Below are 18,340 nucleotides of genomic sequence, written 5' to 3' on the forward strand. Positions count from 1 at the left end.
TGGCCCAATTCTTCTCTCTCCGTTATCAACAACTGTTCAGACAATGCAGTTTATTATTACAGCTTTCCTATTAAGCACTTAACTGATGCAAGAACCTGGAGACTGAGTGCACTTATGGGCTGTTGTCTCCGCTAGGACTGCATTCCCTTATTGCTTATTTATTTCAATACAGCATTAAACACAAACTGCAGTGGAGTACAAGTTATACTAAATCACTAATCACTATATCACTGTAGGAGGAAGAGGATTTTTTTTTTAATTATTATTATCTGGCCTGTAAATAAGAATTTTATGAGAGATGGGAGGTGGGACTGTCAAAACAACCATATTTTATGGCTCAGTCCCATGTCTACTGAAGTCAGTGGATGCTCTCACAAGTACCATCATTTTTCTGTTCACCTGAAGGATTTCTAATCCCTCTTATTGAATGCTTATTCCCATAAACACATACCTGCTAACAGGAAGGTTCCAATGCAGCTTTACCGATGATTTTTTTGAAGGTTATTACGTGTGTAACAATGTAAAAGCAAGATATATACAGCTAGAATGAGGGGCCTTGCAATTACAGTTTTAAAGATTGTGGGCTGTGAGTAATACTTCTCATTTTTTAATCCAGTGCTTCAACATAAAATGACTTCTTTTACTGGCCTGAAGGATACAGTAACTCAGAAGCTACTCCACAAACTGCTCTGTCACTGCAGGTGCAGAAGCTTCTCTAGAGTGGCTGTGACTGACAGAAAACTGCAGCAATCATTCACTTCCCTAATTTTAATCTGCTACTGCATCTGAGTCAGAATATGTTTTGGCTCAAGGAATGGAGTAACATACTCAAAAGGATTTCAGCTCCTAAGCTGTCTCCTACATATTAAATGCCAAAAATCAGCTGTTACCTACCCTGGAGATGGCTAAAATCTCCAGACATCTATGTTAACGCAGCTGAGCTTCCTTATGACTGTTCAGCTTGGGCAGTGCCATGGATGTTCAGTACTTAAGGTTCACGAGTGTTCACAAACTAGGTACTCCCAACCAGGCAGTCTTTGAAGAAGAGGAGTTAGCTTATGATGGCAGGAAGTAATTTTTCCCAATAATACAGTAGTACAGCACTTGCCTATATTGTACAAAAACTTGTGATAGGGTTTTTTCTATCTTTCTTCATAGCTTCCTTTAAAGCAGCTGTCATGTGTTGCATGAAACATATAAAAAAAAAAAAAAAAAAAAAGAGAACTGATCATCAGGAGAGAGACTGGAACCCAGGCCTGTTCTCTGACAAATATTTTTCAAATTTTGCTACAGTTCTTGCTCTTTTTCTCTGCGCTGTAAATGGGGATGCAAATGGAAGTAGCTTCAGCACAAGTCTGTGGAACTATTTATCTTTTAATTTCTATTGACTTTCATTGTAGGTGATCCATTGATAGCAGTTTAGCATTAACTATTTCACATTTTTGACCTAAGAAGTTCAATTATCTTATGTGTTTTTGAATCTGCAAATTAGCTGGAGAGGGTTATAAACATAGCATTTCCATTTGAGACCGTGCAGACTGACTGACAATGACTGCTCTGCTGTAGTCTTCAGCGACTGATCAGTATTAGGATCCATGATTCCTTCATTTTCTTTGCTTGTAAATTCCCCAGAGGGACTGGGAGCATTCCCATCTGTTTCAGCAGGGTTAGGACCAAGGTCTCAAACCTACTGTAGCTTTCATAATACTGCCAGAGAGACTGACTATCCTGCTTATCAATAGTAGCCACCCTTCTTTCTTATGAAGAAATCTTTGCACAGGATGAATTGACACAGACTTGATCCCTTACACCACAACATTGCTGTGCAGGACTGTTGAGCAATAGCATGAAACAGAACTTTGAATTCACCCCAGGACAACCAGGATCCTAAATCCTATGGCATGGATCAGGAGAAATCTAGACCATGATTAATCATAACGAACAATAAAGCTGTTTACAGACAATCAGCAAGCAACACTGCATTTGTACAATAAGCATTTTAGCTATGTTGTTAAACTGGGGAATATGCAAGCAATTAGGAAATGGATTGGTTAATAATTTTTAGTGACTACCTGTGATGTTAGTAGCATGTTTTGGTTAACAGCTCATGAATCGACAAGGAACCATTTAACCTGCATCCTCCAATAACCATATTAAAACAAGGCTACAATAATGGCAGCTACGTACCTGGCAGTACCATCCAATTGCTCTTTCCTTTTATAGAAGAAAGGAAGCATTGCAAGAAAGCAAGGAGAGATGAATTACATAATAAATTCAGCAGATTTTTAAAATCAGAAACTGCTAATTTCTTGCTAATGATTTATACCTCTCTTGTTCTGTGACCATAACTGACAGCAGAATAAAAGCTACATTTTCAACTAGCCATAAACCAAAGAAAGCGTTACAGGTTCCTGAAATTAATCTGTGCTGCTTAGACTGGCAATCCAGTCTTCGGTGAGAAGTAAACACCCTTGCCCTCTCTCCCAGGACCTTATTTGCAAAACACCTATTAAATTTCAGGTCTTATTTGAATCACAGAAGAACCTACATACAGTGAACAAGCTTGAAGTCACAGTAATGAGTCTAGACTCCAGGAGAGCCTGAGAACTATTCACTGAACAAAGCTTGAGGTCAAGAAACCCCCTAGAAATGACTAGAAATAATGGATGTGTGCATAGATAGAGAGTGAGAAGGGATAAAGAAAAGGACAGAAATGTACTGAGCCTTAATTAAATACTTGTGGTGTTTTTTCTTAGAGATTTCCTTTCTGATAGATGTGAAATCAATCCCAAAAAAACATGTTGTGACTAAAACAAAAAGTTAGTATGTGTAATTTGTCCTTTGTGAGGCAGGAGCCTGAAATGTTTCTTCAAGTCAATTCTGAGCAACAGCTGGAGCTACAGTATTAGCAGAGTGAGCACAACTTACATGTGGAGATCTCTGAGCTGAGCAGTAGTTTAAGGAAACTTTTTTTCCGAGTGAGGCATAAAAGCCAGCCCAGAATGAAAGTTGAAAGCCTAAACTTGGATAAGTAATGACCATTATTAGCAGTTTATAGTCTGTAGCTAAAAGTCTTGGCTTTCATAGGGCCAACATTTTAAAATGCTAAGAACTCAAGGTGAAGAAAGTGCCTGTTTGACAGGCACAAAAGTGAGGATCAGACACTCATATCCATAAATATATGAGTGTCCATTAAATCTGAATGTCTGTATGTATGGAATGCTTTCCACTGAACTCAGAAGTGTTGATTAAAATATAACCATGACCTCAATTTCCCCAAAATGTTTTCTTGTGAATTCTCAGTTAGTTTCAGTGGGAGACAGTTTTGAACATGCTTTGGCTGTCCTCCACTGAATGAACCCCTTGAGCAACATGTACTGCCAAAAGACAAGCATTTAACAAACGTTAATTACATTCGTATGCCACGGCCACCTCTTTGAACAGCACAAGTCTCAGGCCATTTGAGTCCAGGAGGGAAAAGTAAGAATTTTCTGCATTGCCCATATCTCAAAATACACAACTGCATCATAGAGGATGTGAGAAGTACAGGCACCTGTGAAATCCATGACTAAAACTTTATCAGGATCAAAATTACTGAAGGAGAAATTGAGATTTCCGGGGCAATAAACTTCAGTCTTACAAAGGGAAACTGACAGTGAGGCAGCCTTCTCTCTGTTTAATGCAAACATGAAAGCCACTGATGGAGCTATACATTCCCCTAATATATCCCACGAGGGGAAGGGAAAAGAAATGGATCCAGAAGCCGAAAAAGCATGTTTTTCAGTCTCAGCCAGGAAGTTAACTGGCAACTCTATTACCTACAAAAGCCTTATTGACATATATAAAGTCTTTGTTTCCTGTCTTGACTTATGCTTCACAGAAAATGATGATGGAAGGTGCAGAACGCACTTACCTGAAAAATGGAAATGACACAATTGATTCATAAAACCTCCAGGTAGCAACTAGATCAATCCTGTTGGGGTTAGTAGCATAGTATCTCCAGGCAGCCTGAATTACAAGGGAGAGGAAATAATTAGTGTTAGGTAAAGCTATTCCCCAGGCTGACAGCAGCCAGATCATTTCAGATAACCTAACGATGCACCTGAATGACTATCTGGAAATTACTTACTAATCAACCATACCAAGTGAGTGTCACTATAGAGTGAAATTATTGACATTGGAGCTGTGAGGGCTGTTAGATTGAATATTAGGAAAAATTTCTTCACCAAAAGGGTTGTCAAACACTGGAATGGGCTGCCCAGGGAAGTGGTTGAGTCACCATCCCTGAAGGTATTTAAGTGACGTGTGTATCTGGTGTTTAGGGACATGGTTTAGTGGTGGATTTGGCAGTGTTAGGTTAATGGTTGGACTTGATGCTCTTAAAGGTCTTTCCCAACCTAATGATTCTATGATTCTGTGACATGAGAGAGAACCACCAACATCACTAAGGCATTACATTTGACTAAACTTGTTTTATTCTCCTGTCTGGTATTTCAAAAAGACCTTCAAGCACTGCTGAATACTGATTTGTGCTTAAGCTCATTTACTATCTAATGTACCATCAGAGGAAATTTTGCTGAGCAATTTTCTATTTCAGCATTTAGGGCCAATCAAAATTCTCTAAGCACATACCTAAAAAATCCTGTAGCTAAATTAGTTACCTGCTAAGTGGAGATGCTTTAATTTAAAAGCATCTTTCAATTCACCACTCATCCCTGCAGCCCTTGCTGTTTGCTACGGAGTGTATTTAGTGACAACGGCACAATATGCCGCTCAGCCTGTTTCTCCTGAGGACTGGTTTAATCCTGAGCAGTCCTGAGCACCAACACTTCCATCTGATATCATGGAAACTTTCTCCCTCTGTGGAAATGGTGACATTTACTTCCTCGCCATCAGGGTACACTCCACACCTACTAGGAGTAACTCCTGTCGCATTTGTCAGCCTCCAGACTAGCTATTTTAAGCTTGATTTTCTGAATTCATAACAAAGGCCACAAGTGAGCTAAGGAGTCTCTTCCCGTTGAATCCTCTGATCATTCAGTGACATAACAAAAGATCCAGGACAGGTTACAGTTTTTACAAACCCACACATACTATTTACATTGTTTGCCTTGATTGAAAGAGACTATTGTGTTACTTCTATTGCTGTTTTCACATCAGTAACAACATAACTTTGTTTGCACATAAAAGCACTCTCTCAAGGAAACTGAAAAAAACCTGGATTTTGGGAAGAAAATGTTTTGAACAGCTTGTTTTCTGTGATTTTGTGGCACTGCTGCAGAACTTTGTTGGTTTCCAGAAGCTAGCAGATGAGAGCTTTTCTTTTAAAGACACCTTTCTTCCAAAAGATATTCTGGGAATTGAAAGATTCCTTAAAAACTGCAAGAACCATTATCTAGCCCAATGTGAAAAAGCTGTCTCCTTTACAAGCACAGCTACTCACTTCCTGCAATGGGAAAAGAGAATTTGGGCAGGGGAGAACAGAGGCCTTTGTTAACATCATGGAGCAGTCTTCATACACTTTTTCAAGGAAGGAAGAAGTGGCTGCAAACCTGAATGAGTTCAGCTGCTGGCTTTCTTCTTTTCTCAAAATGTTTTTGACGATGCTGCTCCTGGACCTTCAGTGCCAGTCCTGACCCCAAAATGCCCTGAAAGCACAGAGTGATGCAAGATTTTAGACAGTTCTTTCTCAGAAAACATTGATTAATGATGAGAGGAAACAGGCCTGTGAGTGGAGATGGAGATGGCTACGTGGGATTTCCATGCAATACAGCATGCCTTTCCCACTGCTCTGCTCATGACACATGAGTTTGTTGTGGTCCTCTCAAGCGCCAGAGGCCACAACAAATCATTTCAAGGTCCTCAACAGGCTTCTTGAATGTCTACTGCCTTTCCAAGCTGGAGGTGCCCAGGTGGTATATTACCTTCCACGCAGGGTAGAGTAAAACTCTTTGTCTGACAAAAAAGCTATGCTAACCATTTTCTGGACTTGGGTGTGTGGGACTCCTCATCCTCTGTGATGATCAAAGGAAAAATGTCCCAAAATCTGGACTTGGGATGCCTTCTGTTGCTATTCAGCCCATGTCACCCGATCTTGTCTCATTCTGACTTGAGGACTTTGCAAACAAAGAAAATATTTGGCACAGGAGAACAAATATACTTTCAAAAGCATTTTAGAAATAGTTTCTTATGCAGCCAGGGTAGGATTCACCTGGATACATTAAAAAACCTGTATTGTCACCTGCTATCTAAATTCCCTTTACTCTCAGTGAATAAAACCCGCACTTCTGTAGTGGTTTCATAGATCTCCTCTAGGAAGGAAGGTAAACAGGTGAGATGAAATGCTCTGAAAAGCTGCACTGGTTTTAAGGGATGACCACTGATCTGTGATGATCACTCAGATGCAGATTTCTAGTTTGCAGGTGTTTAGAGGTGTGTAAGATAGGCCCGACCCTAATTATTAAAAAAATGGGCTCTAAATCCTTTAAAAATACATGTTGTACGGCTTTGTCAATACCAGTAACTAACCCAGGCCAGGATACAGGCTCATGAACTGCCCAGTGATTTCCTAGACTGTTCATTTGCTGGATTAATTTTGTCCTGTTGTCGATGAGCACTGTCTCAGAAAATGCCAACACTTGGTTCGAGGAGTATCAGAATGACTTATTATTTCCAACAAGCTCTATGCAAAGTTGGGAAGAAAGGAGTTTGATCTACTGATATAAACCAGCTCGAGTGTCTGAATCACTTAAGAAGTGATTTGGATTCCACTGGCAGTTTTGCACCTTCTTTTTGCAAGTGCACAGTGCTGGGCTGTGCCTAATGGAAAAGGAAAGTACTTACTGCAGGAAGAGCAAAGAAAGACACTCCAATGAGAGAGAATGTAGCTGCAATCAGTCGTCCCTCCCATGTTTTGGGGGTCTTGTCACCATACCCAATCGTAGCGAGGGTGATCTGTGGGCAGAATGACCAGACTTCCCATAAGAAAACCAAAGCCAACAGCTCTCCTTTAAACATCACCATGAAACCTGCATAACTCATTTAGCTCTATGGGTGCTCATGCACAGTTTCTTAGAATAAGACCTTGACAATGGGTGAACCAATTTTTTTTACCAGCATCATATTCCAGAAGCATTGCACCAGGAAGAATGGACTTAGTCTTAAAGCAGCTGCCTCTCCAGGATGAACTTGCTGAAAGGGAACTCCATGTGACATTGCACGCAGAGTGAGTCTCCTGGCCACCATCAGTGCACAGTTAGGAATGGGACTTGCCAATTTACAGCTTGCAGAGTTTCAACAAACAATCAGGGCTACCTCTCCCTGAAGTCTCAATCTCTGTAAACCAAAGATGACTGTGCAAACTTAGTCCTATCCTGCACAATTGCTAATTACCAGCTGTGTACCTTTTCTCATCAGTGAGACTCTACCTAAAGGTCCTGGATATGTAAGGGTGTGAAAATATCCAGATGTTCTATGCAACACTTTGGCACCTTTTGATTAATAATAGTGGGGAGGGATCTTGCCTTTTATGAGTGAATTGCAGTTAATAAAAAATACTGAATTTTATTCACAGTTTGATATAGACTCCCCTAACTACTGGTAGCAAAGCAATATGGATTTTGCCTATCAGGTGGCAGGAATATTTTGTGATCAAATGAGCAGTGGCACAAACCAATATTCTTCATTAGAAAAGACAAGACCAGATGTATCATATATCCACCTGTCTCAGTATCCTACCAGCAATGGCACTCCCTGAGTGATTCTTGGGGAATGCATAGAACACACAAAGAAATGTTGAGTTATCCTTTCCAGAGGCTTCTTGGACTTGTTAAATTTCATCCCATTAATCATTGGCCAATGCTCCAATCTATCTAGATCCCTCTGCAAGGCCTATTCTCCCTTAAGAGAGTCAACAGCAACTCCCAGTTTGTCCAGCTCTGGATTTGCCATTTTCTGAGGGATGTAGCTATCACAGGCAGGATACTACTGTCATGAGGGCTAGGTATAGGCTCTGCAGTTATATCCAAAGAAACACTCCTCTAACAGAGAGGTTTCCAAGAAGCTGAGAACAGATACTGGTTTCTGAAAGGGGTTTAAGCACCTAAGGACCTTTGACTGAAAATCAACAGGGATATAAGTTCTGTTAATTGGTTGTAGGGGCATCCCTACTTTGTTAATGTTATACCAGTAACATCCTCCTCCTCACCCAAATTTAGCAATAGTACTTATACTGTAAACCTTAACATCAATACTTTTTCTCTTGGATATAAAGTTTTTAAGAAGAGGATAAGGTATTTTTGGAGTCACTTACCAGCCCCCACCACAGTGCATCTGCATAGGTTTCAAACTCTTCCTTCATCTCCACACCATTCGCATCCTTTTCAGGAACATCTTTTTCAACCAGATAAACAAGAAATGAGGATAGGATGAGTGTTAGGAACCCGATGTACCAAGCAGTGATGAGCTCCTGCAAAAGAAACAGATGGACAATGGAGTGGCTGAAAAGAGTCTCAACACCCAGTGTTTGGCAGAGTAAACGCCAGGAGAAGAAAGAAGCACTGAGGATAACAGCAGAGCTGTCGCTGCTGGCTTGGTCACAGTCCATGACCAGCCCACCTCAGCACTTACTGGGAAATAATGCAGAGATTTACAAGAAGTAGCCCTTACACGGCATGTTCCTTGGAAACAGCTTGGGGCAATCTGCAGCTGTAGTGCTGCATAAAGCTGGGTTAAGGACTTGGCTGCACACATGACATGGGGTACTGCTGGGCTCTATCCCTGACCTTGACACATCCCATGCCTGCTGTGTCTAGGCTTGGTCAGTCTTGGCAGGCCAATCAACAGCTGTGTCCTCTCTCTACCTCCATAGATCCAGGGCTGCAGGATGCAGTTTCTGCTCTTTAGGGATATCAAAGCAGGTTCTGAGGTACGATTTCATCATACATTGATGCAGTAAGAACATCCCTTGAAAATAATCTGTGTGAAAACAAACCTGAGCTTCCCTCTTTTCAAGTGACTACAGTGGAGTGTGTGGCTAATCTCACTGAGGTGGGAGATGCAGGAACCCCAGTTCAACTCCCAGCAATGTCTAAAACAAAGCAGAAACTTTTTTGTTGGAGGTTTTCACAAGTGGGTAAAAAAATCAAGATTCCATTTTCAATGCAGCTGAGAATTTCATAATTGATTCATAATTGAGTCTTGAGATAAGTCAATTTTCTTGGCTGATTTCTGGTGTGCAACCACAGAAGGAAATTTGTTGGCTAACCTTCTTATCAAAATTGTTTCTTTAGTGTTGCCAGTAAAGCAAAGTTCTTGCAACCCTTTCTGATACCCCACAGCCAGCTGAGGTCCAAAAGGTAGTGTTTGGGAATCAAACATGGAACATTTGAATTAAATCCCACACAATGAAGCCTTAAAAAAATTCTAAACAATGTCTGTGGCACACAGACTTCTTCCAGGATCTCAGTTTCCTGAGAAACATTTTTGACATAAGTGTTTATGTGCCACCTGCCTTGTAGCAAGTTTATATGGGGAAGAAACAGAAGTTGGCATAAAATGAAACAGGGTGGGTATCCCTATCAGCCACTACAAAGAAGCAAAGTCTAATTATGCTGTGCCAGCTGGCATTCTAACTTTCAAAAATCCCCAAAATGTCAGGAATGTCATTCATGAATAAGAAAAATCAGTATGTAGCACAAAGTATATATAATTTTTCTACACCCTGTGCAGATGAGAAATCTCATCCAGACGATTTTTATGCAGATAGTTTTTAACTTGTAATAATGTTTGGTTAAAATGCAAGAACACAATGCATCTGTCTGGTGTGAGAGACAGGATGTGTCTGACTATAGCACCAAGTTAGACTGAGCAAAGATTATTTCAGAAATTTTGCCTGTCTGGGTTCATGCTGTGAGCACCTTTGTATTGCCAGATCCATGCTTCCAAAGACAAATTATACCAGTAGCTCCCTCTGAAACGACATTTCTGCTAACCAGCCTCTTTCCTTCCCTCTGGAGTCCTGCTCCAACTGTTGAACAGACAAGTTTGAGAAGCCACTATGAACATGTTGCAAATACAGAGGCATTTCTATCAAAGATTCAACATACTTCACTGTTAAAGGGATGTCCCTGCTCTCAGGTAATGTAAAGGCAAAATTCCTGTTGTAATGAGCATGGTAATGAACACGCTTATCACTTCTCAGTACCACTGTGGAGTCGAGAAGGGTAAAACAAGGGGTAGATATGGTCCAGAGAATGGAAGAAGGAATAAAGCTGAAAGGACAAAATGATTGCTTGAACTGCTAGCCATAATCCCAAGGCATTGCTGTACCTGTGCATCCCCTCTCTTTCCATTCAACATCTCTCCCACAAACCCCAGCTGAGCTGTGCAAGCTCCTCACTTACTTTGCTATGTGCACAAATGGCTGATCCCAAAAGTTTCCATGTACCACCCCGCCTGTCCATTCGGAGCATCCGTAGGATCTGAAGGAAGCGGAGGCTTCTGAGAGAAGTGGCCAGAACATTGCCCTGATTCCCAACAGCAACCACTGGCACCGAAGCAATCAGCACAAAGATATCTGCAAGGTGAAAAGAACAAAAGCCTGCCAACAAAAGTGGCCCCATCACCTGCTGCTTAATCCTATCTGGTTGTGCTGCAAATTTCCCTGGGCAAATTTTAAAGCTGCCTGAAAACGCATTCTCTTGCCAATTAAACAGATATTGCACCTGCCACGCAGTCGGCATCGTGCACAGAACCCACTGGAGAGACTCGTAATCTGTGTACAGATCAATGCACTGGACTTGAGACACTGAGCTAGCTTAGGGATGCACAGAAACAGTCTCCTAGTGCTGACAGAAAAGCAACCCGAAATCCATCATGTCCCACAGGAAGACCATTGTGAAGGCAGACATATAGGTCAGAAGATAAGAAATGCAGGTTTTGATGGTGCATCTAGTATGTTTTTCTTTTGGCTGAGTTTTCCCACTAAAATCTTAAAGCCAGTATTATTTTCTGTAAGCACTCACAGTGCCAATTTGCTGACGAGCTGAAGAGGATTGAAATGCAAATCACATTGCTGCTGCTTCTTGGGTTTTTGTTTGGGGTTTTTTTTTTCCTTTTACTTTCTTTTTCTTTTTCCCCCCTACTGTTTGATCCTATACATACACAAGTAAAATGTGATACCAGAGGGTTTCAAACATCCTCCAGGCACTCAGTCTTTAAATTGTCATCACATTAGATTTCCAATCAAAAAGAGTGGCACCAGATTGGTTTCAGATTTATTAACTTTCAATCATTCTCAAAACAAACTTGTGCCAGTGATATGAACCAATCCAGTGGGATCTTTTCTATTCTTTACCCAGATATCAATGAAGATTCATTCTCAGAAGTGAGATGACACTTTTATTGAGAAGGCATGAGACAGTATCAATCCCACTTGCTCGCACTGCGCTCTGCTACCTTCACAATGCTATTAGAAGTATCAGAAGTATTTATATAACAGTAGCACCCAAAGGAGCAGTACTAAATTGAAGATAGCACAGATGCACAAAAAATATTTGTTCCAATTTTGTCTACCATTCAGACCCATAAAATGAATTAAAGGAGGGAGAGGGAAGAGGGTAGCATGTATTCATACAACTGCAGCACCACGGCTCCCCAGAGTGCTGTGTGCTGTACAAAGAAAGAACAAAAAGCTAGTGCTTGACCTGAAGATTATGAAAATAAATGAGGGAATACTGGAAACAGTGAACCAATACGCATGACAGGTGCTCAGGGCAGAGTGAGCTCCCAGATGTTGGCTGGTTGGTGTTTGGACATAATGGGGTGTTTTAGGAGGGGATTCCAACATGAATAATGAGTAGTTTTATGATAGCTGAAGTCAGTGCCTTCCAAGTCTGAAAGATAACATGGGTGAAATCACAAAGATACTTGTTTGCAAGTGCAGACCAACACTGCAAAGGTAAAATATAACATTTGAATATGAAGGAGGGCTGAGGGAGATGGTAGATGGTTGGCATCTGAAGGGGTTTGAAACCGAAGTCAGACTGGGTGTATTTTGGGATGAGCTTAAGAAAAATGCAGTGGGACTCAGGATAAAGAAAATGTGTTTGAAGAGTAGAAGGACCCATTTTTTTTCTCACTGACCAGTCACTCAGGTGTCTCTCAAATGAATCATTGCTGAGTACTTCAAGTTACTACTCCAAGCAGAACACAGTTCATAGTACAAAGGGCAGATCTGATTTCAGTGCTCTTTGCACTGCCATTCACTGGTTCTTGGACATCCTTCCAGCTGGTTCAGAAGGAAAAGGACATAACAGGGAAAAGAGTAGTACAGAACATGTGCCTACCCAGCATACACAAAGGCTTCCGGGCAAATTTGAGTCTTCCCCTCCATCCTTTGTAGCGACAGCAACATCCAGCAGCCCAGATTCTTAAGGCAAACTCTGCTCCAAAGATGAAAATGGCGAAAGTTTCCTGTATCAAAGACACAAACTACATTGTTAGATTCGTATCGTTTTGGAGTAATTCTGGACACCAGGATATAGCTGAAAGAAACAGATGAGGTGCAAGTGTTGGGGTATGTGTGTGAGAGAGGACAAAAGTGGGGAGGTGAATACAGCTTAATGAAAGAGGCAAGGAAAAGTGGGACATAGCTTTGCAGTCTGCTAAGTACTCTGCAGAAAGGATGTGCCTCTGCTGTTATGTATTTGTGAAGTGCTTAAGTTGCCTTGATGGAAGGGCAATTACTTCACCAAATGACCTCCTATTTCACACTAAATTAGAAGACATATGAGTGGTGACTGCAAAGTCCCCAGTACACTGTACACCCACACCCGGGTTACACATAGCAGCTCGTTCATGCGGCCATACCTAGAGACACAAGGACATGATGCAGTATATTCAGATGGTCAGAGTTAAGGCAGTGATAAAGGTATATATAAGACAAAATTAAGTCATATATTATCCCCTTAAATTTCTGGTGTACAGAATGGGATTTCCACTGCACTTAAAAGCTTTCTAAGCACTGGGAGGTTTATGGGGAGGTGAGAGCTTTTCCAAGGTACTCAGCAGAGATGGGCCAAGGGCAGCATGGGGCACAGATACTTTTCCTCTCTGGGAAAAAATGATAAGGTGGATTTTTCCTGATGCTCATACCCACAGCTGCTAGGCACTTCTGAAAAACACCAAAAGCCACATAAAAGCAGGCACAGGAGAAGGAAAAATAATCTCAGTCTTTTTTCAAATGTGAACAGATGGGTCTGAGCAGGGTTACAGGGACCAAAAGAGAGTTTCACATTCCCTAGGGAATGAGGGTGTTTTCATACAGATGCTTTCTGAGAAGGAACATGCAAGGGGAATTCACCTTTCATACCTCTTGGCATTTAGTTCTTGGTCGGATCTACATGTCTCTGAGGGTACAAGGGGAAATGGAAATTGAGATCCTGGAACTACTCTTGCTGTGCAGTTTCTCTAGGAATGCTTTTCTACAAGGCCAGGCTAATTGAGACATCATGTTCTCTATTTCATGATAACTATGGGAGTAGATGAAGTTCTTTGTTAAGGTAATTTTCATAATATGATTAACACATGTTCATAATTAGTGAGTATTTATTTTTTTTTTATTTTATATTTATCTTCTTCTGCTAAATGGGAGGCCTACAGAGACACAGTCTTGAGCATAAACTCCAGCATTTATAAAACAAGCATGCTAGAAACACAGAGAAAGGAATATATTTGCTGCAAATGTTTTTTCTCTCATGGATAGTCATCAGAGGCACTGCTTGAAACAATTTCAGTTATGCTGCTATTGGGCACAAGCATGAATCCAATTATGATGACCTCCCCTGAAAAAAATGCTGGGATTGGTAGAGTACTATAGAATGAATCAAAATTGTTGGAAGATCCAAAAAAATGAGTTTTCAAACGTGCTCAGGTCTGTTGTAGTCAATAGGAAAATTATTGATACTTTGATGGGAGAACTGTTAGGCAAATTCTGAAAAGCCATTATTTAAAAGTCTTGGGATAATATTTTTCCTCTCTCCTTACTTTCTTTTTACTCAGTCAGTGCTTACAGTGGACCAGGAACTCTCCAATACGTAAGTATACGGTCACTGCTCCAGGACCAAGAGAAGAAATATTACTGCATGCAGAGCTGGGAGTAAGTTTCCATCACTGCTGATGGGACTGATTTCAATTCAAGGACATTACCGGGGTGATGCAGTGGCCAGTCTACTTACCAGCAAGAGGAGCCAGTCTCCTGAAACAGTTTCATACTCCTTGAAAGTTGTCAGGACAGCTAAGATCAAACACCCCAAGACAATCAGAAACCTGGAATTAAATAAAAGGAAAATCCACAACATTGTTACTGCTCTTTGTATTTGCATTGGAGATATTGCCTTTAAAATCCTGGGTAGAGACCTTCAGGGAATGCTACTTTGTGAGCAGTGAGGTGGGTGCTCATGAAGATCAAGCTCTCTCAACCTGGACAAGGGGGTCTTGGCAGTCAAGAAATCATGTCAAGATCCTGAATCAGAATGGTCCTGGGACAGATATGCATTAATTAACCGCATTCTTCTGGAATGAAATGGATGAAGCTGCATTTTGAGAAGGGATTATATTGTATGGCAGGGGACTGTAATGATCAGGTGATCTATTCCAAGCTGATGTGCCTTGTCTTTCACAAAATGGCACTGCAGGTATAGTGGAATTAATCTATTTGGCACATCCTGAGACCTGAGAAACAGTAAACGCCTCAATATAATACAGCACCAGGACAAACCCTCCCTTGAGAACTGCACTGCATTTCTTTTTATTCTTTTTGCACTCATTTCTATGCAGATGAAAAGATGAAAAGGATTAAAAGAGAAACAATAGGAAGGGTTCAGTTCTGCTCTCCAGTAAACATAGTGCATGATAAATCACTGCCCCTGTGCTATTGCCTGTCTGTGAGGCTCCAGAACACAGAGATTTGACAGAAAATTTAACTCCCACTGCTGGTAAATCCAATTCAGTTCAATCTAAAGTCACATTGATCTGCTTTGTAAAACTATTCCCAGGTTCAAGCTATTCAAAGTCTTTTATACATAAAGAGGAAAGAAAAATCAAAGGAGTCTCATAAGTGATTACTGTGAAGCAGAGTAGGGGAAGATCATATTCTGGTACTTCATGTACCTAGATCATGGGCATTTTAATGTGCTCCCATACAGGAGCCACAGGAACAGAGGGGCAGGTGGCCATGGAAATATTTCAGAGCTTAGTGAATAAATTGGAAAGATGTCTCCATAAAGGCTCTGTATCCCTTGCTTTCATAGCTAGGGTACATTTAAAAAAAAAAAAAAAAAAAAAAAAGTAGGCATTAGGTACTGAAATCATCGAGGGAAAAAAACTTATTAAGACTCAAACTGTGTTGAGTCTGTACTACCTGTTTTGAATTTCAATCTGACACCTAAAGTGTGATTTCATTTCTTGCTGAATAAATCTCTGCACGGCCTGCAGCATGGATCAATGACCACAGGGAAAGGGGCTCAGCTCAGAGACTCATCCTCTGGCCTGTCTTGGGGCTTTGTTTCCTTCATGTACGGGGAACACTTGAAACATTTTTGCAGCTGGAGTAAAATGAGAGAGGTGAGCTCCAGATAGCTTGTGCTGCCTTTGAGGGGGATATTTCCTCCAAACAGCATCTACTAGCACCCTTCATGTAAGGAACAGGCAACAGTTTACTTTGTTGTGGCTTTCCTACCATTAGTGGTTGAGACTGATGTTTCCTATGCAGGAAAATTATAGATCAGCCTTTTGAGCAAAGTTAGAACAGAAATAAATGTGTTTGCTCCTGCTAAACCATTCTGGATTTCTTTGACTTCTCCCACTCACCAGCCATTCTCTAAACCAAGGGTTATGTGATTGGTAGAAAACAGCCTTTGGGTCCAGAATGTGTCTTTTGCCATCTACCTATAACCACACTCCTGCTGCCCCAGGCATTTGGCATAATTTAACAATTCTGCAATGTTCCTGCCATGCCCTCAAGCTTGCTTTGCCACACCATACCTTGCTGTCCCCACCTTACAACTAGAAAACCGCGCTGGCTTCCCAAGAACCACGATCCAGCTGCCCTGCACCGCCATGGGCAAACTGTTCAGAACTCAACCAACACAAGACAATTCCCTTAATTAGCTATAAAACCCCTACAACCTGCCACATTACAGCAGAACCATCACTGATTCTCCATTTAAAGCCTTGAGCTACTGCTACGTGATGCTTTCCATTAGAACCATTTCTTTATACCATGTGGAAATTCGGTCGCCCATCAGCTCACACGTATCATTTAAATGATTTCATGAAAGGTGAAAAGCACTGAAAACAGTCCAAGGAAATTACATCATCAGCTATTTAAATTAAAGGTGTGAATTTATGATATCATGCAACAGAACAGCACTGTCAGTTAAAGATGAGGTGCAGATTTTGGTACAAGAGGAAGACAGAAGATAAGTCTGTAGTGAAATCATCTTTTACCTAACGATTTCTGCGGTTCTACCACTAGAGGGTACCGGTGCTCCATGGAGCAAGGGGATACAGAGCTCGTTCCTCTCCTTCCCATGAAACCAAGTCAATGTAAGAGATACCCACGTGATGACACACACCTATTTGATGTGCAGGAAAAGGAATATCTCAGAGGTGAAACGGGTTTTCCTTGGTCACTAAAAAACTCAAATGTTGGCGTTAACGGATGGGATGCTGCGAGCTCGATCGTTCCGTGTGCCACAGCCCGTACTGCAAGCCCCATGGCTCAACGTAGGAGCTCACCTATGAAAATAAGAGCTCATGTAGGATGAAAAAAAAAAAAAAAAAGTAAAAATAAAGGTGGAAGGATGAGACTGGAGATTACATGTCACCCTGGATAATTCTTAGGGTAAATGTGAGCAGGGAATGTGGTCTGATACCCCAGTTTCAGGAAATGCATGAATGCATCCCAGAAAAGTGCCTCAGAGGTACAACTGCTGCACAGGATCTGCAGTCCCAAAGGACACACAGCCCACAACGTCAGGCTCCTGCTCCTTCCTGACGTACTCTGGGGTGAAAAGACATAACCACAATCCATCTTGGAAGGGTCAGCTATCCTCCTACCGCACTGTTTCCGGAGGATAAACACACACGGCAAGTTAACCAAACCACATCTCAGCAATCCTTCTTTAGCATCTGAAATGCCAACCATGTCCAGAGCACTTGAATGGATTTTAATCTCCATTGATGCTACGCAACCCACTGATTTTTCTGCAGCCTCCTCTGGTTTGGATCTTGGGTTTTTTTCTGAAGCCTGCAAGTCTTCTCATGTCCTTCTCTTTCTATGGAAAACACTACACAGGTGTCATGTTTTTTCATCAACACCCCGTGCTCAGGAAAATGTAACAAGGTACATCTTCACCTTGCTTCTTATGCCCATGTTGTGGGGACATGTACCACCTATGTCCATACGGCCTTGCAACCATAAAGACCCTAACATGCTTGTCAGCTGCTGCGTCTAGATTGTCCCATGAAAACAGGGCAAAAGCTGAGTCTGTATTGACTAATTTAATGTCTTAAAGACAGCAGTGTGAGTCCAGTGGTAGTGGATGAACAGGCAAATCGCAGGGAAAGAAACTGCTGAAATCACAGCGATCAGCAGAGGGGAGATTAACAGTTATGTGGGGAATCAAGGGGCAGAAAGTCCCCAGTTTAGCCACAGTTCTATCAATATTATCCATGGGACACAGAACACCAAGGGTCAGAAGAAAGAAATAGGGTGAAAGTTAAGTTTTAGCAATTGAGTCCTATTAAGCCTAAGATTCCTGTTGAACAGTGTTTCAGCAGGTGGCAGTCTAGACTTCAAGACTATAAATCAGATATGCCAAAGGAGGATCTGAATTGAGTTCTTCAGTTTTTAGAATCATCCTTGCTATCATTTTACATCATTTTTCCCAGCCCATTACATTGTACCTATATGCAGTATTATGCCTCAAATCCTGATGAGTTTGTTGTATGTATAAATTCCAGACCACCAAATGGCAGTGCTCTTTTTTCACTGTCACAACCAGTATGCTATTCTAGTAAACAAATGTTCTTGTTATTGGAAATCACGTTTAACTCTCATATTTTCTAATCAGACTATTTTGGCGTATTAAAGACAGTATTCCAAAACCAATACATATTTTTTCCAGGAAAGAAGAAGTAATCTATGAGTATTCCAGGCCATGAATCTAATGTTTCTTGGAGGAACATCACAGACGATTTTCTTCGATAAATGTTATTTCCTTTAATATCTCACATTCTGTGAGTTTTTCTTCTATATCTGCTTTCATTTGTAGCC

General features: G+C 41.2%; 1 protein-coding gene across 1 annotated transcript in view; it reads right to left on the reverse strand.

Moving 5' to 3' along the window:
* The window catches only part of KCNQ3 (potassium voltage-gated channel, KQT-like subfamily, member 3), a gene marked incomplete at its 3' end in the record, with an annotated part of 33,363 nt that extends 17,242 nt beyond the window's left edge, over nucleotides 1–16,121 (reverse strand). Inside the window, exons 1-9 of the mRNA XM_010152515.1 lie at nucleotides 16,045–16,121; nucleotides 14,238–14,328; nucleotides 12,348–12,474; nucleotides 10,404–10,576; nucleotides 8,312–8,467; nucleotides 6,844–6,954; nucleotides 5,553–5,648; nucleotides 3,914–4,008; nucleotides 2,188–2,214 (exon numbers count right to left, since the gene is read on the reverse strand). Coding sequence (XP_010150817.1) covers nucleotides 2,188–2,214; nucleotides 3,914–4,008; nucleotides 5,553–5,648; nucleotides 6,844–6,954; nucleotides 8,312–8,467; nucleotides 10,404–10,576; nucleotides 12,348–12,474; nucleotides 14,238–14,328; nucleotides 16,045–16,121 — 953 coding nt within the window. The remainder of the gene's footprint in view (nucleotides 1–2,187; nucleotides 2,215–3,913; nucleotides 4,009–5,552; nucleotides 5,649–6,843; nucleotides 6,955–8,311; nucleotides 8,468–10,403; nucleotides 10,577–12,347; nucleotides 12,475–14,237; nucleotides 14,329–16,044) is intronic.
* Nucleotides 16,122–18,340: the final 2,219 nt, after the last annotated feature.

The sequence above is a fragment of the Eurypyga helias genome, unplaced genomic scaffold (assembly GCF_000690775.1).
Source record: "Eurypyga helias isolate BGI_N326 unplaced genomic scaffold, ASM69077v1 scaffold7320, whole genome shotgun sequence".
Taxonomy (NCBI): domain Eukaryota; kingdom Metazoa; phylum Chordata; class Aves; order Eurypygiformes; family Eurypygidae; genus Eurypyga; species Eurypyga helias.